Source organism: Manis pentadactyla, chromosome 9 (assembly GCF_030020395.1).
Source record: "Manis pentadactyla isolate mManPen7 chromosome 9, mManPen7.hap1, whole genome shotgun sequence".
NCBI classification, from domain to species: domain Eukaryota; kingdom Metazoa; phylum Chordata; class Mammalia; order Pholidota; family Manidae; genus Manis; species Manis pentadactyla.
In genome coordinates, this window is record NC_080027.1 from 37,101,151 (window position 1) to 37,122,921 (window position 21,771).

Genomic DNA, 21,771 nt, shown 5'->3' on the forward strand with positions numbered 1-21,771 from the left:
CTTAGTCTTTCAGTAGAAATAACTAATAATCAAATTCTTTTTCCATTATTTAACCTGTAGGGTTGTCCTGAGTGAGGTAATCAGCCTCTGGGAGCTTCAGTTTCTTTCTTTATAACATGCAGATACAAGTGCCTACCTTGCAAGAATGATGAAAGTAGAAATGATGAAAAACACTTGACAGTGCTGACACTCATTGGTACTCAACTGTGACCAGTAATAGTATAGTAGGAGGCCTTTTATCTGAATTAGAAATTGGTCAGTTGATCGAAATATCTGATGAAAGCAGAGAATCTTAAAAAAAAAAAGTTCCTTCCCTCACCATGCCCTACTACTAATATAATCAAACCTGTTAATTTTGTCCCTAATGGTAGCTCCTATTCTCACCCCTGGCCTGTATGACAGACATGAGTCACCTACCTACAAAGGCTAGAAACTGCTGCAGACATAAAATTTGGTCTGCAACCTTGCAGGTTTTCTTGTGTACAGACACCAGATAAATGACCACAGGCTAGGGCAGAGAAGAGAGTGGAGGTGGCACCCACCCATGGACCAGGGAAGAGAAAGATGTGGAGAAATATGGAACGAGGGGGATAATTAGGGAAGGCTGGAGGAAAGAGAAACCATGAAGTGGGAACTGCTTTGCCTGCAGAATTGGGCTGCCCCCCGAGCATCTGATTTAGAATGAGCTCTTTTGCCCCAGAGGCCGTGGCTTTCTTCATTTGACCCTTCACATTTTGCAACATTGACTCTTGTAAGTGCCAGAACATAGGATGAGATGTGGCCCTTCTGGAGAGATTATGATGTCCTTAAGGGAAATCATTAACCCCTTGTCAAAATGTGTGGGCTCAAAATATCATGACTCAACTGTTCTTCTCTATTAATCAGTGATGAGGAATGTGGTGTGTGCCTTAAAAGAACGCTGTATCTTAACCAAGGCCAGTTCCCGCAACATAGTTATCTCCCCTATTGTGTTGTGCTGGGGAACGTTGCGGAGGGACTTATGCACTGAGATCACAACGAGCCAATGCTTGTATGCATGAGATCACCAACTGTCCTTGGATGTATTTGTGTGACTAATAAATACGAGAGGTGCCCTCTCAGCATGACTCGAGCTGGTATGCCTTGAGTCCCCTGGCTGGCCTACTAAGATCTTCGATATCTCATAGCGTCGCCTCCTTTATCTGTGGATCGGAGACAGGGAGGAGGCCGACAAAAATGCAACTGGACAGAACCAGTCTGACCTTGTTTCTGTATTGGGATTATGTTAGAACCTTCTATCTTCTTATACATAATGCAAATTACAAACTCTTTTAGGGCTCTGTATTTCTAAGTCAAACTGGAGACTACCCCCACGCTAAACTGAAACTGTATAGACAATGCAAAATTCACCTGCCAAAATGACCCTCATATTATAATCGAATGCACACTTCTGATTTAGTTGTTCTTGCAGCTTATAATTAGACCTTGTCAGAAAAAAAAAAACTTGAAAGCAGCTGTGTTTCAGTGCTATACAGATCTGTGACTGACCCAGTTTTTAAAAATTAAAAATTTGGCATTGGTATTTGTCACATCTTTCTGCTTTGCTCACACTCTTGTAAGATGAGCATCGAGAAGTGTTTTCTGAGTGGGGAGCAATGTGGAAGAGGAAGGGCCTTATGGGTGAGGGCATTGACCAGTCCCAAAGCAAAATTGCAGAGGTGTAGCTCAGGCTGAGATTTAACTTCACATGCTGAAAGGAAGTTGGCAAAATAGATCTTCCCAGAGGGTAACTTTAAAATAGCAATGGATTTTAGAGGCAAATAATTATGAAGGTTGTGTATGCTTGTGTTCTCAATGTTTTTGCCACCTCCACCCTCATGATCAAAGTGAGCTGTAGAGCTGAAATCTTAATCATCCATCCTCCCATTCCATCCTTGTGTGCAGAGGGTCTGGCTGCCAGGATTCTCCCTCAAGTCTTGCAGGAAAGGTGGTGGTTTATTCTAAAGAAACAAAATGAATTTGGATTATCATCTGTGTCTGGACTTCCAAATAAAATGAGAGGTTCTCTGCCTGATCATAAAATAGAGCTCTCAGCCTCCCAACCACCCTCCCACACAGAAGTCACAGGCAGTTCTCCGCTCCCCTTATTCTCAAGCATGTATAAAAAAAGATGACCAGACATTTAAGTAAACCATGAAGGACAAGATAAACTAACAGAAAAAATGATAATACTGGAGTAGCAGACATAACTCAGGGGACAAGACCAATAGATAAACCAATTTAAAAGGATCATCTAATTAATATCCTCATAGAAGATGGTACATCCAGAAATTAAGAACAGGTTGCTATGAAAAAGGAAAAACTCAGAATGCAAATAGAGGCTTTCCCAAAATTGATAACAATGCTAATAATTTATATAACATTACCAATAATGACGTGTGAAGCAGAAACTTTTCTAAACTCAACTACAAAGTGCAAATTTTGATCAACCATAGAGACAAGACTGAATTATCTTTCTGTTTTCTCTACTGAAAATGATATTATAAAGTCATTGTTCTATGAAGAGGCTGGCAAAAAGTAAACAGCTAAAAGCTGTAGGGAAAAAGTATAAAGAGGTGTATCAGACAGTTAATTATTAAAAGTTTTGCATTTCCTTAAAATTCCCTGCAGTTTAAAATTGTATTATTTTTTCACTCTAAATAAAAATTTACTGTCAGATATAATTTCATATTCATAATTTAATATTTTTCTTAGCACATATACTGCCACAGTGAGCACTATATTCTTTTTCTCAAAGAGGCCCCTAAAATTGTTTAAGTTTCAGGCCCCATAAACCTGGATGTGCCCTTGACAGTGAACTACATTGCTTATAGGTAGAACAGAGAAAGTGGCAAGCAGACTGCAGGACATACACTATTTCAGTTCAGGTACCTTTCAAACACATGATTCTCATTCTCATTACCTATTGTTTATAGTTATACAGGTAGTAAAAGTGTGAAAACATAGACTAGAAGATACACATCTAATTTGTGAGAATGGTTGCATTGGAGTAAGTGGCGTTTTATTTTTTTACTTATTTTCTGAAGCAAAAATGAAAAAAATGCTAATGTATTTATTTTGAGTGGTGGGCACATAGATGTTATTCTCAGTTTTCTCTTTTCACTTTAAATTGTTCAGTTGTAAAGTCAGATTCCTGCAGGACTTGGAAGGTATTGTGAATAATCTTCTATGTCCAGTATGTCGCATGACAAATCTTATGCCAGTCAGATGCCATCCTGTGCAGGTGATCTGCTTTTCTTGTTTATCCCATGGTCCTGCTGTTTCAACACAGTCTGACTGTGGACCATCATGTTAGGCTTCTGTGAACTTTCCAGCTTGAGGACTCATGTCCTTTAGCTCCAAGTATTTCTTTTTTTGCCTTAAAACCCTTTATTGTCTTTTTAAAATCTACCTTTAGAGCAAATGCAATGCAAATGACCATGAATACTTCTTCATATATTCAAGCCACTAATGTTTAAAGTATTACATACATTTAGAAATATTATCCAAAGGTATTTCACATTGAATAAATCAGGAATGTTCTTAGTTCAAATATTTAAAAAGAGCTTTAACTATCATTCATAAAAAGTATCTTTCTTAGTTTGTAAGTGGTTGATAGCTGTCTACTCTCTGCAGAAGTATATCTGAATATCCAGGGGAATAGTACCTTACTATTTCCTCTGGGTAACAATTGTTAATACTGTTGATGTATTCTTGAAGGAGAGATCCAGGTTCGGCTTTTATCTCTTGAATTTTTTTAAGTCCACCACTTGTCACAAAAAGTTTCCGAGCTTTGCTATCATGTGGCAGCACCTTGCTGAACTGTCCTACCACATGCTTCAGAATATTGGGAGGAGCATCATACAGAAATGGCTCAAGGGCTGGTAAGTAGGTGCATTTTTGTAAGATATTCTTCATGGCTTTTTTACTTTTTACTTGAAGATCTTCAGAACTTTCCGTTGACATGTACAAAGAAAGCAGAACTGGCAGAGAATTCGTGACTGCAACAGCCCGGGCATGCTCTGGAGTGTGTCTCCCAATCTGTCCTAAGGCCCAAGCGGCAGCAGCCTTAATGTGATCTTCTGGTTCTTCTGACAAGCAGACTGACAACTGGGGCACACCCTTGGAAATGATCACTGCCATTGCCAGGTTCTCAGAATGAGCTGCTATGTAACCAAGCAACATGATGCCAGGCAGTCTTATATTCCCCTTGCAGGACCCAATGCAGTCAATCACAGCAGCAACTCCTCCTGCGTTAACTATCAGCTGTGAAAGCTCGGGTGTGTGTTTTGCAATCTCTCTAATTAAAGTAGAAGTATTTTTCTTCACGTATTCATCTTTGTCCTTCAGACAGGTAAGTACAACCGGAAAAATCTCTGTTTCAACCACCATTTCTGCCAGATCCACAGAATGTTTTGCAATCTGACTGAGAGCTGAAAGGACCTGGCGCTTCAATTTAGCATCAGGGTTCAGGATCATCTGGGCTAAATAAGCAATAGCTCCCGCATCCACTACTGTCTGTGCTAACTCCGGAGAATGCTTTGAAATATCACTGAGCACCAAAGCAGCAATTCTTTTCAAGGCAATTTCTGGCTCCTGGATACAGAGTACTAAAAGAGGAACAGCCCCTGCATCCACCACAGCTTGTGACAGTTCTGCATTATGTCTCGCAATATATCCAAGGGCCCAGGCTGCAGCCTCCTTGACTCCGGGGTCAAAATCTTCCAGGCATATCACCAGCGCATCCAGTCCTCCACAATCAACTATTGCCTGAGCTAGTTGAGGGGAATGTTTACCAACTGCTCGTAGCACAAAGGCAGCTGCTTTCTTGTAAAAACGATTCTGTTCTGCCAATGAGTAAACAAGCTGTGGGAGAATGTCACCCATCACAACTGCTTCTGCTAGGTCATCATTATAATTAGCCAGTCTCCCAAGAGCCAAAGCAGCAGTCTGCTGAATTGTTGGGACCACATCCAGAAGAAGAGGCCTCAGCAAAGAGATTATACCTGCGTGCTGCAGCGTCTCGATGTTCTGGGGTCTGGTCGCCAGCCCCGCCACCGTCTGCACGAACTGGGTCCGGGCTTTCTGGTACTGCTCGAACACTTGCAGCACCTGCCTCTGGCTCATGGCGCCCGCGACGCGGCTTGTCCGCGGAGGGGCGACCGCCACGACCACTCGGACTCCGATCGGAGCCGGTCCGCTCTGTGTACCCGCGTCTCCCGAGCAACCGGCCGGAACCGGACGCGAGGCCTCGCCGCAACGGTCAGTCCCGGGCGTGACGTCACGGGCTCGAGTCTGCGTCCCAGGACGGCCGGGCCCGGGGGACCTCCGCCCGCCGCGGGGCTGGCACCCTCGGGGGGGACGCCGGACGAGGGCTCTCCGCCCCAAAACGGGCCCGCGGGTGTCCCGGCCTTGGCGCGGGCGGGCAGCTCCAAGTATTTCCTTACTATTAGCTCTCTGTCACTTTTGTCTTTGCCATTTCTGTTGTCTTTCTGAATCCCCTGTTCATCAAAACATTCGACTTCCTAGTTTTGTCTCACATTTTATGCAGGTTCCCACCCCCACCCCCCCATTTTATGAGAGATTTCTTTTAGCACCTTACAACCCTTTCGTTGAAGTTTTGGCAATTATATTTTTAATTCCCAAGATTTTTTCCTTTATCATAGCACCTTGTTTTTATTTTGTAGATGCTCTGTCTTCTAGGAGGATTAAATTAAGTGATTTCCTTTTAACAGTTGTTTTGTTTGTGTGTGTGTTGTAGATGGACTAGTTTAGTCACACATACCAATATTGACTTTTTCTTAAAAAGTCATAGTGTAGTGATATAGTCTATCCATCATAAAGTTGTTCAAATCTTGCAGTATAGCTACAAAGACATTTTAAGATTCTAAAATATACTTTGAAAATCTTGGAAGACAAACTGGAACACAAACAAAATGGGAAAACTTTATTCAAAAAAGTTGATAAAACTATAATACATCATTTTAACTAAAATTTGGAAAGATGTTTTTAAAGGTTTCAATAAAATAAGCAAGAAATTAGAGTACTGATTTGGATGTATATGCAACTTCATACAGACTGAAGGATGATATACATTCAGTCTGTGTCACCAGATCCTTGCACAGAGCTCCTAAAACCGTTGGAATTCACTGAGTGATAAGATTATCTGTGATCGTTTGTTATGAGCCTCTTTCAACCACATTTGAGTTTATGCTAATGAGATGACTCAGAGTGAGGCTCCTAAGTAGCTTCAGGATGGAGGCTGTTCACCAAAAAGACCAAACACACGAGTAGAGGGTGAGAACTTTCATCCCCACCTTCTGATTACTGGGAAGACGACGGGGACTGGAGATTGGGTTATTAAAACTCTTGAACTACAAGATTCAGAGAGCTTCCGAGTTGAACACATCCGTGTGCCAGGAGAGTCGTGAGCTCTTAATCCCTGGGGACAGAGGCTTCTGTGCTTGGGACCCTTCCAGAGTTTGGACTATATTTTTACTCATTTGTTCATTTGTATCCCTCATAATAAGCTGTAATAGTAAGTATAGCACTTTCCTGAGTGCTGTGAGACATTTTAGTGGATTATCAAATCTGAGGAAGGCATTGTGCGAACACCCAGATTTATAGGCTGCTGGGCAGAAGTGTGGGTAGCCTGGGCACACTGTTTGTGGCTGGTGTCTGAAGTGGGAGCAGTTTTGGGGAACTGTTGAGTCAGCACTAACTCTGGGAATTAATGTCAGAAGTGAATTTAATTGCTGGAGCACCCAGTTGGTGTTAGGAGTATTGGTGTGGAAAAATGACACATACATGGAGTCAGAAGACACCAAAGATTCAACTTGCTATTTGTGGTATTGTGCCCTACAAAACAAGAATTTTAATAAATTCTGTTTTATACAACTTCCATCAAAAAAGCATAATACCTCCATATATAATGAGTATACCCCTGACATGAGAGAACTTCTAGTTTGATTAGGTGTCACTGAGAATCAAATTTTCCCCTTATAATTTTACACATTTGATGACTGGAAGAATTTTCCACAGACTAACTTCGGCAACCATGTTGTCAACCCTTGTTTCTCCTCCACTGCCTACCTGCCTGGTGTGCTGGGCACCATAGGATGCATTCATACTGAATATTAATGGATATTAATGTCTCTGCACCATCAATGCTGGTACTGTTTGGTACAGTGGGCAGTAAGAATACTCTTGGAATACACTGGAATGGCTAAAAAATAACTATTTGTAAAAGTGCCTGTGAACTGCAAAAATACAAATAACTAAACCAAAATTAAAGATACCTTCAACTCAACTACCCTTTAGCAGGGTCCCAAAAATGTCTGTGGCCATTCCACCACCGTTCTACATGAGTAGTAGCTGCAGTGGAAAGAAAAGGTGGTCTTGATTGTGATGAAACCATTTTATCTTTGCAAAATTTCAAAAACATGTAATGAAGCAACCACATTGCTACAGCTTTCCCTGTTCTAGGAAGGGGTGTGTGCAGGTGAGGGGCCAGGAAGCATCAGCTCCATGAGCTTCACAATAAATCAAAACACAGGCATTAGAGTCAGATTGCTCCTGTTCCAAGCTCAGCTCCAGCACTTAATACCTGTAGGACCTTAGGTAAATTAGTGTAAAAGGAGGGTTAAGATAATCATTACATCATAGGGTTATTGTAAGATTTACGTGAGATAATACTTATAAAGCACTTGGAATAGTGCCTCACATAGTAAGCACTTAACACTTTCTCCGTAGAGGGAGCTTATCCAGTCTCATGGTTTTGAATACTTGTCTATATGCTAATGACTCCAAAATTGAAAATGTGTGACTAGGCCTAATATACCTCTGAAGGATCTTCAAGAAAATAATTATGTCTGTCTATTTATCCTTCACTTCACCTTCTTTTAAAAAATGAGGTATAATTGAATATAACATTATATTAGTTTCAGGTATATGACATAATGATTCAAAATTTGTATACATTGTGAGAGAATCACAGTCTGATTAACATCTGTCACTATACATAGTTACAGAAAAATTTTTTTTTCTTGTGATGAGGACTTTTCAGATCTACTCTCTTAGCAAATTTCAGTATGCAATATAGTATTATTAACTATAGTTATCATGCTGTACATTGTACCCCATGACTTATTTTATAACTGGAAATTTGTACCTTTTGACCTCCTTCACCCATTTTCCCATCCCTCACTAACTTTTAAAATGAGTACTGCGTACTATAATTTTTTTTATACACTAAAAAATAACTAGTCTTGGAACCATGTGCACTGCTGGTAGGAATGTAAAATAGTGTAGCTGCTATGGAAAAAGGCATACAGATTACTCAAAAAACTAAAAATAGAGATACCATATGATCCAGCAGTTCTACTTCTGGGTATATATCCAAAAGAACTGAAAATAGGGTCATGAAAAGGTATTTGTACAACCATATTTATAGAGGTATTATTCATTATAGCTAAAATGTAGAAGCAACCCAGGCATCTCCTGATGGATAAGTGGATAAACAAAAAGTGGTGTAAACTTACAGTGGAATATTTTTCGGCCTTAAAAAGGAAGGAAGTTCTGACACACACTACAACAAGGATGAACCTTGAGCATATTCTACTAAAGGAAATAAGCCAGTCACAAAAAGGCAAATACTATATGATTCCATTTCCATGAGGTACCTAGAGTAGTCAAATGCATAGAAAGTAGAATGATGGTTTCCAGGGCCTGGGAGGAGTTATTGTTTAATGGGTAGAGTGTTTATAGTTTTTAAAAAATTTTTTGGTATCATTAATATACAATTACATGAGCAACATTGTGGTTACTAGATTTCCCCCATTATCAAGTCCCCACCACATACCCCATTACAGTCACTGCCCATCAGCATAGTAAGATGCTGTAGAGTCACTACTTGTCTTCTCTGTGCTTTACTGCCTTCCCTGTGCCCACCTCCCTACATTCTGTGTGCTAATCGTAATGCCCTTTATTCACTTTACCTCTCCATTCCCCCCCTTCCTCCCTGTCCCTTTCCCTTTGGCAACTGTTAGTCCATTCTTAGGTTCTGTGATTCTGCTGCTGTTTTGTTCCTTCAGTTTTTGCTTTGTTCTTATACTCCACATATGAGTGAAATCATTTGGTATTTGTCTTTCTCTGCCTGGCTTATTTCACTGAGCATAATACCCTCTAGCTCCATCCATGTTGTTGCAAATGGTAGGATTTGTTTTCTTCTTATGGCTGAATAATATTCCATTGTGTATATGTACCACATCTTCTTTATCCATTCATCTACTGATGGACACTTAGGTTGCTTCCATTTCTTGGCTATTGTAAATAGTGCTGCGATAAACATAGGGGTGCATCTGTCTTTTTCAAACCTGGCTCTTGGAATTCCTGGGACAAATGGTATTTCTATTTTGAGTTTTTTGAGGAACCTCCATACTGCTTTCCACAATGGTTGAACTAATTTACATTCCCATCAGCAGTGTAGGAGGGTTCCCCTTTCTACACATCCTCGCCAACATTTGTTGTTATTTGTCTTTTGGATGTTGGCCATCCTGACTGGTGTAAGGTGATACCTCATTGTGGTTTTAATTTGCATTTCTCTGATGATTAGCCATGTGGAGCATCTTTTCATGTGCCTGTTGGCCATCTGAATTTATTCTTTGGAGAAATGTCTGTTCAGATGCTCTGCCCATTTTTTAATTGGATTATTTGGGGTTTTTTTGTTGTTGTTGAGGTGCATGAGCTCTTTATGTATTTTTTATGTCAACCCTTATCAGATATGTCATTTATGAATATATTCCTCAATACTGTAGGATGCCTTTTTGTTCTACTGATGGTGTCCTTCACTGTACAGAAGTTTTTCAGCTTGATATAGTCCCACTTGTTCATTTTTGCTTTTGTTTCCCTTGCCCGCGGAGATATGTTCATGAAGAAGTTGCTCATGTTTATGTTCAAGAGAGTTTTGCCTATGTTTTTTTCTAAGAGTTTTATGGTTTCATGACTTACATTCAGGTGTTTGATCCATTTTGAGTTTACTTTTGTTTATGGGGTTAGACAGTAATACAGTTTCATTCTCTTGCATGTAGCTGTCCAGTTTTGCCAACACCAGCTGTTGAAGAGACTCATTTCCCCCATTGTATGTCCATGGTTCTTTTATAATATATTAATTAACCACATATGCTTGGGTTAATATCTGGACTCTCTATTCTGTTCCACTGGTTTATGTTCTGTTCTTGTGCCAGTACCAATGTCTTGATTACTGTGTCTTTGTAGTAAAACTTGAAGTTGGGGAGCATAATCACCCCCACTTTATTCTTCCTTCGCAGGATTGCTTTGGCTAATTGGGATCTTTTGTAGTTCCATATCAGTTTTAGAACTATTTCCTCTAGTTTGTTGAAGAATGCTGTTGGTATTTTGATAGGGGTTGCATTGATAGGGGTTGCTTTAGGCAGGATGGCCATTTTGATAATATTAATTCTTCCTATCCATGCGCACGGAATGTGTTTCCATTTATTGGTATCTTCTTTAATTTCTCTCATGAATGTCTTGTAGTTTTCAAAGTATAGGTCTTTCACTTCCTTGGTTAGGTTTATTCCTAGGTATTTTATTCTTTTTGATGCAATTGTGAATGGAATTGTTTTCCTGATTTCTCTTTCTGCTAGTTCATCATTAGTGTATAGGAATGCAACAGATTTCTGTGTATTAATTTTGTATCCTGCAACTTTGCTGAATTCAGATATTGGTTCTAGTAGTTTTGGAGTGGATTCTTTAGGGTTTTTTATGTACAATATCATGTCATCTGCAAACAGTGACAGTTTGACTTCTTCCTTACCAATCTGGATGCCTTTTATTTCTTTGAGTTGTCTAATTGCCTTGGCTAGGACCTCCAGAACTATGCTGAAACTAAGTGGGGAGAGTGGGCATTCTTGTCTTGCTCCTGATCTTAGAGGAAAAGCTTTCAGCTTCTCGCTCTTAAGTATGATATTGGCTGTGGGTTTGTCATATATGACCTTTATTATGTTGAGGTACTTGCCCTCTGTACCCATTTTGTGGAGAGTTTTTATCAAATGGATGTTGAATTTTGTCAAATGCTTTTTCAGCATCTTTGGAGATGATCATGTGGTTTTTGTCCCTTTTGTTGATGTGATGGATGATATTGATGGACTTTTTAATGTTGTACCATCCTTGTATCCCTGAGATGAGTCCCTCTTGATCATGGTGTATGATCCTCTTGATGTGTTTTTGAATTCGGTTTGCTAATATTTTGTTGAGTATTTTTGCATCTATGTTCATCAGGGATATTGGTCTGTAGTTTTCTTTTTTGGGGGGTCTTTGCCTGGTTCTGGTATTAGAGTGATGCTGGCTTCATAGAATGAGTTTGGAAGTATTCCCTCCTCTTCTATTTTTTGGAAAACTTTAAGGAGAATGGTTATTATGTCTTCTCTAAATGTATGATAAAATTCAGTGGTGAACCCATCTGGTTCGGGGGTTTTGTTCTTGGGTAATGTTTTGATTACTGATTCAATTTCGTTTCTGGTAATTGGTCTATTTAGATTTTCTGTTTCTTCCTGGGTCAGCCTTGGAAGGTTGTATTTTTCTAGATGGTTGTCCATTTCTTCCAGGTTATCCAGTTTGTTAGCATATAGTTTTTCATAGTATTCTCTACTAATTCTTTATATTTCTGTGGTGTCTGTAGTGATTTTTCCTTTCTCATTTCTGATTCTGTTTATGTGTGTAGATTCTATGTTTTTCTTAATATGTCTGGCTAGGGGTTTATCTATTTTGTTTATTTTCTCAAAGAACCAGCTCTTGGTTTCATTAATTTTTTTCTATTGTTCTATTTTTCTCAATTTTATTTATTTCTCGGATCTTTATTATGACTCTCTTCTACTGACACTGGGCTTCATTTGCTCTTTTGCAGTTTCAATAATTGTGAATTTAGACTATTCATTTGGGATTGTCCTTCCTATTTTAAATAGGCTTGGATTGCTTTATACTTTCCTCTTAGAACTGCATTCACTGAGTCCCACAGAAGTTGGGGCATTGTGCTGTTGTTTTCATTTGTCTCCATATATTGCTTGATCTCTGTTTTAACTTGGTCATTGATCCATTGATTATTTAGGAGCATGTTTTTAAGCTTCCATGTGTTTGTGAGCCTTTTTGCTTTCTTTGTACAATTTATTCATAGTTTAATACCTTTGTGATCTGAGAAGTTGGTTGGTAGAATTTCAATCTTTTTGAATTTACTGAGGCTCTTTTTATGGCCTAGTATGTGGTCTATTCTGGAAAATGTTCCATGTGCACTTGAGAAGAATGTGTGTCCAGCTGCTTCTGGGTGGAATGTTCTATGGATGTCTGTTAGGTCCATCTGTTCTAATGTGTTGTTCAGTGCCTCTGTGTCCTTACTTATTTTCTGTCTGGTTGATCCATCCTTCAGAGTGACTGGAGTGTTGAAGTCTCCTAGAATGAATGCATTGCATTCTAGTTCCCCTTTTAATTCAGTTAGTATTTGTTTCACATATGTAGGTACTCCTGTGTTGGGTGCATAGATATTTATAATGGTTATATCCTCTTGTTGGACTGACCCCTTTATCATTATGTAATGTCCTTCTTTGTCTCTTGTTACTTTCTTTGTTTTGAAGTCTATTTTGTCTGGTACAAACACTGCAACTCCTGCTTTTTTGTCCCTATTGTTTGCATGAAATATCTTTTTCCATCCCTTGACTTTTAGTCTGTGTATGTCTTTGGGTTTGAAGTGAGGCTCTTGTAGGCAGCATATAGATGGATCTTGCTTTTTTATCCATTCTGTAAAATCTGTGTCTTTTTTATCCATTCTGTAAAATATGTGTCAAAATCCACTCTGTGTCTTTTGATTGGTGCTTTTAGTCTGTTTACGTTTAGGGTGATTATTGATAGATACGTACTTATTGCCATTGTAGGCTTTGGATTCATGGTTACCAAAGGTTTAAGAGCAGCTTCTTTACTATCTAACTGTCTAACTTAACTCACTTATTATGCTATTATAAACACAGTCTTATCATTTCTCTCCCTTCTTTTCCTCCTCTACTCTGTATATGTTAGGTGTTTTATTCTGTACTCTTTATGTTTCCCTTGACTGACTTTGTGGATAGCTGATTTTATTTTGCAGTTAGTTAGTATTTAGTTGGTCTACTTCCTTTGCTGTGCTTTTATTCTCTCTGGTGACAGCTATTTAGCCTAAGGCATACTTCCATCTAGAGCAGTCACTTTAAAATACATTGTAGAGATAGCTTGTGGGAGGTAAATTCCCTCAACTTTTGCTTATCTGGGAATTGTTTAATCCCTCCTTCAAATTTAAATGATAATCTTGCTGGATAGAGTATTCTTGGTTTGAGGTGCTTCTGTTTCATTGCACTGAATATATCATGCCACTCCCTTCTGGCCTGTAAGGTTTCTGCTGAGAAGTCTGATGATAGCCTGATGCATTTTCTTTTGTAGGTGATCTTTTTTCTCTCTCTGACTGCTTTTAATACTCTGACTTTTTCTTTCATCTTTGCCATTTTAATTATTATATGTCTTGGTGTTTTCCTGCTCAGGTCCCTTGTGTTGGGAGATCTGTGGACTTCCATGGCCTGAGAGACAATTTCCTTCCACAGATTGGGGAAGTTTTCAGCAATTATTTCTTCAAAGACACTTTTGCTCCCTTTCTCTCTCTCTTCTTCTTCTGGTACCCATACATTGCGAATATTATTCCACTGGGATTTGTCACACCATTCTCTTAATACTCTTTGATTCCTGGAGATCCTTTTATTTCTCTCTCTGCCTCAGCTTCTCTGTATTCCTATTCTCTGATTTCTATTCCATTAACAGTCTCTTCCACCTCATACAGTCTGCTCTTAAATCCTTCCATTGTTTGTTTCATTTCTGTTTTCTCTTTCCTGAATTCATCGCTTAGCTCTTGAATATTTCTCTGTAGCTCCATCAGCATGTTTATGACTTTTATTTTGAATTCTTTTTCAGAAGATTGGTGATTTCATTCTCACCAAGCCCTCTTTCTGGTGTGTGAGAGATTTTGGATTGGACAAGGTTTTTCTGCCTTTTCATGGTGATGGGAGTGGTCTGGCAAGTGGTGCATGTGTCAACTGGGAGAACAAAGTTTCTTCCTGCTTGCTGGTTGCCTTGCCGCTGTCTGCTGTTTGTGCCAGTTAACCACACACAGGGAGCGGACTCTGAGTTAATCCCCTAGGCTGCCATGTGTGGGGCGACCCTCGAGATGGCCTAGGGCACTGACTGGGGTCGCAGGCCAGCAGTGTGTGTACTGCAGCAGGGACCAGGCCCCTTTTTCCCTCCCAGTCTCTGCACCCATCTCCTCTGTCTGTGCCAGTCAACCGCACACAGAGAGCAGCTTCTATGTTAATCCCCTGAACCTCCATGGGTGGGACGGCCCTTGGGATGGCCTAGGGTGCTGGCAGGCATCGCTGGTGAGCAGCGCTGGTTCTGCCATTAGAATAAGCCCATTCGTGCTTCCTGTACTCTGCGCCCGTGTCCACTATCTGTGCCGGTTAACCGCTTGCTGGGAGCAGCCTCTGGGTCTGGGCCAATTAGCTGCATGCAGGGAGAAGCCTCCATGTTAAGCTATGTGGTTGCTGTAGAAAGGGTCTGCAGCAATGGCAGAGCCAGCTGGCTTGCTTGTAGGTGCTGGCAGGGAAGAAGGAACGGCAGTCTGCCTATTGCCATGAGGGGCCTCGGAGTTGCATTGCCACCTAGGGGAATGGGGTGCCTAAAGTTCCTTAAAGTTCCCAGCCTGCTGGGCTGAGTGTGCCAGGACGATTTTGTCCACCTGTTAAACCCCTATCCCTTTAAGACTTTTAGACCACCTGCATTTCTTTTGTCACACGCCAGCTGGCTCTGGGAACCTGTTCACAGTCTTAGTCTTCGATTTTGCTTTTCCGCTCCTCTAATATCCAACACACCATGCAATGTGTGTCTGTGCTCCTGGTGCAGATTAGTAGGCTGGTTATTTAGCAGTCCTGTGCTTCCACTCCCTCCTCACTCTGATTCTTTTGCTCCTGCCAGTGAGCTGGGGTGGGGCAGTGCTCAGGTCCCACTGGGTCATGGCTCTGCACTTCACCCTTTTCTGTGAGATGCTGGGTTCTTACAGATGTAGCCTGGCTGATGTAGTATATCTTCTGGTCACTCTTTTAGGAATGGTTGTATTTGCTGTATTTTCAAAATTGTATGGTTTTGGGAGGAGATTTCCCTCACCCTACTAATGCCACCATCTTTGGGTCTATCCTGAGTGTTTTGTTTTGCAAGATGAAGAGTTTTAGAGGCTGGATGCACAACAATGTGAAATATTTACTGAACTGTATACTTAAAAATGGTTAAGATGGTAAGTTTTGTCATGTGTATTTACCAAGATTTAAAAAGTAGTCTTCCCATCATATTACCTCAAATTATTTTTGTTTTGACTTGAACTAATCTTGTTCATTCATTTATTCATATTATTTATTATCTGTTTTCCCTTGGACTGGTCAGAATCCTTTCAGGAAAGACACATTCAAACTGGAAAATTTGAGGACAGGTGTGGATGGCATAAGGAAATCAGCAAGGGACAGTGCAAATCGTGGCTTACTAATAGGGATGAGAATTGCCACCCACAAGCTTGAAAGGGGGAGGAATCTGTCACCTGGACTGAGAGTGGGCTGCCTGACAGAAATTGTGATACAGGGACGTAGACCACAGTGACAGAGACAGAAGCCAGAAGAAAAGGGAACCCATGGATGTCTTACCATCAGCTTTGGAGGCACAGAGTAGGGTGGAGAAGTATGAACAGTGGATCTGGAGAACAAACAAGAAATTGGACACACTCCTTACATAGAAGTAATGCTTTTTGGTGCAAAACCTTGTCTATCTTATTCCTAACTGTACCCTAGGGCAGAGGACAGACTTGATGCATAGTAATAACTAACATTCACTGGGTGCTTATTAGATCCTGGGCACTTCTGTGGGCTTTCCAAGTATTTAATTATTTGGTCTTCATGTCAACTGTTTTAGGCATTATTATTAGGTATTATTATCACCATTTTCTAGGTGATGAAAATGAAGCATGGGGAAGGCTAGATTTTATAGATCTGGACTCCAACCCAGGTTCACTTTGGTCTGTGACCGTCACTCTTTAAAAAGAAAAAAATTTCCCTCAGCTTTTTTAGATATAGTTGACACATAACAGTTTATCAGTTCAAAGGTTGATTTGATACATTGATAAATTGCAAAAATGTTACCACTATAGAATTAGCTACCATTATCTCCGTAAAATCACAGTTACCCTTTTTTTTTTTGTGGTGAGAACATTTGAGATCTACTCTCTAAGCAACATTCAAGTATATGATACAGTATTATTAGCTTTAATCACCATTCTTTATATCAGATCCCAGACTAGCTGATCTCATTACTGGGAGTTTGTACCCTTTGAGGAATATCTCTCCCTTTCCTCCAACTCCTAGTAACCTCACTCTACTGTCTATGACCTTCACTATTAATCACTAGATTAGACTGCCTCTGGAGCTCAAAAAAGTTACCCTTCCTATTCAACATCACTGCACATATTCCATGTCCACCCATCTTCTTTTCTTTCCTGAAGCTATGACTTTTTTCAAAACTTGCTTCTTTGGAGAGTTAACCCTCCGCCAACTCTTCCCAGTGTACAGTGTATCTACTAACTGAAGAAAGAGTAAGACCTTTAAGTTCTAGATTTGGAGTAGGGAAGTAGTTTGAATCCACAAGGGTGTCCAGTTATTAGAGTAATTCTACTCAGGTTTTCTAGAAAAGGTGTATCTTGGCTGCATGACAGATTATATTGTCAGTCTGCCAGTAAAATGTATGTGTGTCTGGAGAACCTTGGAGAAGCAATAGGGGAGGGAAGTCCATATTTACTTGAGAGGAGACCACATAGGGGAAAACAAATAGATACCATTTACTTTGTTTCAGGCATATTATTATCTCATTTAATTTTTTTTCCTTTTTTTACCTTTGACCAACATCCTCATTTTCCCCACCCTAAGCCCCTGGCAACCACCGTTCTACTCTCTATTTCTATGGGATAAGCTTTTCTAAGATTCCACATATAAGTGAGATCATGTGGTATTTATCTATCTCTGTCTGCCTTATTTCTCTTTGCATAATAGCCTGCAAAGTCCATCCATGCTGCAAATGGCAGGGTTTCCTTCTTTTTATAGCTGAATAATACATACAGCACATTTTATTTATCCATTCATCTGTTGGTGGGCACTTAGGTTGTTCCTGTGTCTTGGTTATTGTGAATCATGTTTCAGTGAACATTAGGGAGCAGATATCTCTTCAAGATAGTGAATTCATTTCCTTCGAATATATGTCCAGAAGTAGAATTGCTTCTATGATCATATGATCTATTTTTAATTTTTTTAGGAACTTCCCTACTGTTTTCCATAGTAGCTGTGTCAATTTACATCCCCACCAGCAGTACATAAGAGTTCCTTTTTCTCCACATTCTTGACAACACTGTGATTTCTCATCATCTTGATAGTAGGCAATGCTAATAGGTGTGGAGTGATATCTCATTGTGATTTTAATTTGTATTTCTCAGACAATTAATGACGTTCAGCATCTGTTCATGTACTTGTTAGCCATTTGTATGTCTTCTTTGGAAAAAATGTCTGTTTAGGTCCTCTACCCATTTTTTAATTGGATTATTAGTCTTCTTGCTATTGAGTTACATGAGTTTCTTATATGTTTTGGACATTAAAACCCTATCTGACATATGTTTTGTAAATATTTTCTCCCATTCCATAGGCTGCCTTTTCATTTTGCTGAGCATTTCTTTTGCTGCAGAGGCTGTTTAGTTCAATGTAGTTCTACTTTGTTTTTGCTTGTGTTACTTGTGACTTTTGGTATCTTATCCAAAAAAGCATTGCTAAGACCAGTGCCAAGGAATTTTCTCCACATGTTTTCTTCTAGGAGTTTTATAGTTTCAGGTCTTATATTTAAGTCTTTAATCCATTTTGAGTTAATTTTTGTGAGTGGAGCAAAGAATGGGTCAAATTTCATTCTCTTATACATGAATATCCAGTTTTCCCAGCACCATTTATTGAAAAGACTATATCCTTTCCCACTGAATATTCTTGGCTCCCTTATCAAATATTTTTGACCATTTATGCATGGGTTTATTTCTGGGCTCTTGATTGTGTTGCATTAGTCTTTATGTCTTTTTTTATGCATTTAAACTTTAATATATCTTTGTGGGAGTTGGCATTTGCTTCATTTAACACAAAGAAACTGTGATAGAGAGAAGTATCTTGTCTTAGGTCACACAGCTAGGATGAATTCTTTTTTATTCCAAAGCCTTGTCTTCAACTATGTCATATTACCTCCTGGTATGGTGTGTGGAAATTGTCCCTAAACCTGGATAAACTTTCCCAGTTTTCTTGTTCCTACTTGTTACCATGTATAAGAAAATAGCTGTAAGTATAACTGGATTTACATTTATTAGTTCCATATGGGAGAACAGGTACTTTTACAAAATTTTGTATTAGAAACAATACCTTATACAATTAATAACCCAGTAATTTAATTGCATTTATATTTAGAGTATGTTGCAAGTTGTTTAAATAGCATCACTTTACAGGTAGCCACACACATCACCACAGAAGTGTGAGTTCACAAACAAAATTTAGAGGATGATATTTACATTGGCTTCAGCAGTGGGGGTATGGATGAGTCCTGATTGAACCATGATGTATGCATTTCTTAAAGTCTAGTTATTAGAAAATTGTAGGACAAAAATGCTGCTGGTGCAAATATACATTTCTATATATTCTCACAACCTTAAACAAAAGAGGGAAGTTAAACAAACAGTAATTTTAAATTAAAGAGAAAGAATATCAGTCCCTGAAAATCACAGCAAACCCAAAACACTGTAAGGATTTAATACTCTGATAAACACAGAGTCCATTCCCCAAATTAAGAGCACCTCAGGTGATTGAGAGAATTAGCCATGGGAAGCAAATAAAGGTTGTGAAGATTGGCTTGTAAGCCAAACTTCTTAGCGGAATATTGAATTTAGACTCTTTAATAAACTCTAGTAACAGCCCAGTTTTAGTTTATGAATATCATGTTTTAGTAATGGATAATTCACTTAGGTTACTAATGAAAATGAAAGTTTATGAAATTACAAATTGTGGGGTCAGTTTGAGGCCCATCAGTAGATGCTGGCTCATTTTTAAAGAATCCTTTACGCAAGGGGAGAAGCATAGAGAATTAGGGTCAGAAAAGGCTGGTCTTAAATTCCCACTTTCCAAGTATGAGACCCTGAGCAAGATTCTTAGCTGATCTGAGCTTCAGAGTCCATGAAGTGCTCCTGGTGTACTGGAACTGGCTCCTATCAGGGCTGGAGAGCTGATTGTTCCAGGAATTTTGCAGGCCCATTGTTAAACTACTGTTGGTTGATATCAACCACAGTGGGATTATTACACTACAAAGAACTGGCAAATACTACAAACCAGGGATTTTCCCCCACAAGAAACCTGCTTTACTAACTAACACCCTTGTTTCGTTCCTCACTCCCCTCCAAAATATCACCAAATTCTGTGAAAAAGGAGTAATGATTCTTCCATGAGGATTAAATTGTTTTGATATTGAACCAAAACCAGGTACTCAATAAACATTCATTCTGTAGGGTGGCTGCCAGGTACGATTACATTTAATTTCCATAGCAGCCTCTAGAGGTAGAAACTGTTATCCTCGAGGATAAGTGCGTGTTTGGAAATACGTCAGAACAAACCACTGAAGCTCGAAATATCATGGATGAATATCACTGCTATTATATGGATTGAAAGAATCCAAATACAAAATAATACATACTGTATTAGTCCATTTATATGAAATTTAAGACCTGATAGAAGTTCAAGAATGGATGCAAGGTTATAGGAGCCAGAAGAATATTATCTCCAGTGGGGAGGGGAGTGGTGACTGAGAAGGGGCCTGAAGGAAACTTTTGAGTACTGGAGTGTTTTTCTATTGAGATCTGGAGGGAGTTGCAGAAGCATACAGATGCAAAAATTCATCAGGCAACACGCTTAAGATGATAGCACCTTATAATAAAATGCTTTTATCTCAATAAAAAAATTTAGTACAAAGTGTATTGGATTGAGATTTAAAAGAGAAAAGAAAAATCTGAGAAAGGATGTTTTATAAACTGAAAAGCACTGTTCAAACCTTGGTTGGTCTTGTCATGCATCAAGCTTAAAGAGCACAGAGCTGTAGTCTCCTTTACCTTAAAGATCAGTGATTGTGTTTGACAGTCCCACCTTCTCTGAGTTTCTCCCTCTCTCTGGCCCCTCCTCAGTCTCTCCAGGGTTCAGTGGCCTCTTCTCTGCCTTTTTAAAAAAATTAAGGTATCACTGATATACAATCTTATGAAGGTTTCACATGAGCAACATCATGGTTATTACATTCACCCATATTATCAAGTCCTCCCCACCCCATTGCAATCACTGTCCATCAGCATAGTAAGATGCTATAGAGTCATTACTTGTCTTCTCTGTGCTATACTGCCTTCCCTGTGACCTACCTATATATTGTGTACTAATTATAGTGCCCATTAACCCCCATCTCCCTCCCCAACTCCTTCCCTTTGGTAATCGCTAGTCCCTTTTTGGAGTCTGTGAGTCTGCTGCTGTTTTGTTCCTTCAGCTTTGCTTTGTTGTTATACTCCAGAAATGTTTGAAATCATTTGGTACTTGTCTTTCTCTGCCTGGCTTATGTCACTGAGCATAATACTCTCTAGCTCCATCCATGTTGTTGCAAATGGTAGGATTTGTTTTCTTCTTATGGCTGAATAATGTTCCACTGTGTATATGTACCACATCTTTATCCATTCATCTACTGATGGACACTTAGGTTGCTTCCATATCTTGGCTATTGTAAACAGTGCTGCAGTAAACACAGGTGTGCATAGGTCTTTCTGAATCTCTGATCCTGTTTTCTTAGGGTAAATTCCTAGGAGTGAAATTCCTGAGTCAAAATGGTATTTCTATTTTGAGTTTTTTGAGGAACCTCCATATTGCTTTCCACAATGGTTGAACTAATTTACATTCCCACCAGCAGTGTAGGAGGGTTCCTCTTTCTCAGCATCCTCTCCAACATTTGTTGTTTCTTGTTTTTTGGATGTTGTTCTCTGCCTGTCTTCTAAATGGTAGTGTCCCCAGAGTTCTGTCCTTCTAACTCTCCTTGCTCTACATTCCACTGACCATCTCTATAGCTCCAGCTCCCATTATGATTTCCTAACCTCCAGACTGTAGCTCTTTTCTCCTCTAGACCCAAATTCATTCATTCTACAACTATTTACTGGATATCTTAGGCCAGGTACTGTTCTTGACACTGGGCCACATCAGTGAATGAAACAAAGATCTTTCTCTTCACAGAACTTTCATGCCTAGATCTCTTTCCCTGGATGTAACTAAGACTCAATCTGTCCCAAATTATCTCATTATCTCCACCCTTTGATTCTCCCCACTCTAAACCTGTTCCTGTTATGTATCTCCTATTTCTGTGAATGCTGTTGTCTTGTCATCCTCTCAGAAACCTGGGAGTCCCCCTTGACCCCTCTCCAATAAATCACCATGTGTTAACTATTCTGTGTCCTATCTCTCAAAACCCTCCACTTGTCTGAATCTCCTTTGCCTCGCCCCATTCTCATCCTTTCTCACCTGGCTTACTATCTGGTCTTAGCCTCCA

General features: G+C 39.6%; 1 protein-coding gene across 2 annotated transcripts; it reads right to left on the reverse strand.

The window, feature by feature from the left end:
* Nucleotides 1–2,599: 2,599 nt before the first annotated feature.
* Nucleotides 2,600–5,538, reverse strand: LOC118917555 (sperm-associated antigen 6). Of its 2 annotated transcripts, XM_036895507.2 has the most exons (2): nucleotides 3,832–5,538; nucleotides 2,600–3,685 (listed from the first exon to the last, which is right to left on the reverse strand). In XM_036895507.2, exons 1-2 carry the CDS (start codon nucleotides 5,143–5,145, stop codon nucleotides 3,587–3,589), a joined length of 1,413 nt encoding a protein of 470 aa, XP_036751402.2. In that variant the 5' UTR covers nucleotides 5,146–5,538; the 3' UTR covers nucleotides 2,600–3,586. The 2 variants fall into 2 exon arrangements, with proteins under 2 accessions (XP_036751402.2, XP_036751401.2); XM_036895506.2 differs by having other exon boundaries at nucleotides 2,602–5,538.
* Between the last annotated feature and the right edge of the window lie 16,233 nt (nucleotides 5,539–21,771).

Bases quoted from the DNA above. Each gene is read 5' to 3' on its own strand.
- LOC118917555 (XM_036895506.2), bottom strand. From the start codon at position 5,145: ATGAGCCAGAGGCAGGTGCTGCAAGTGTTCGAGCAGTACCAGAAAGCC.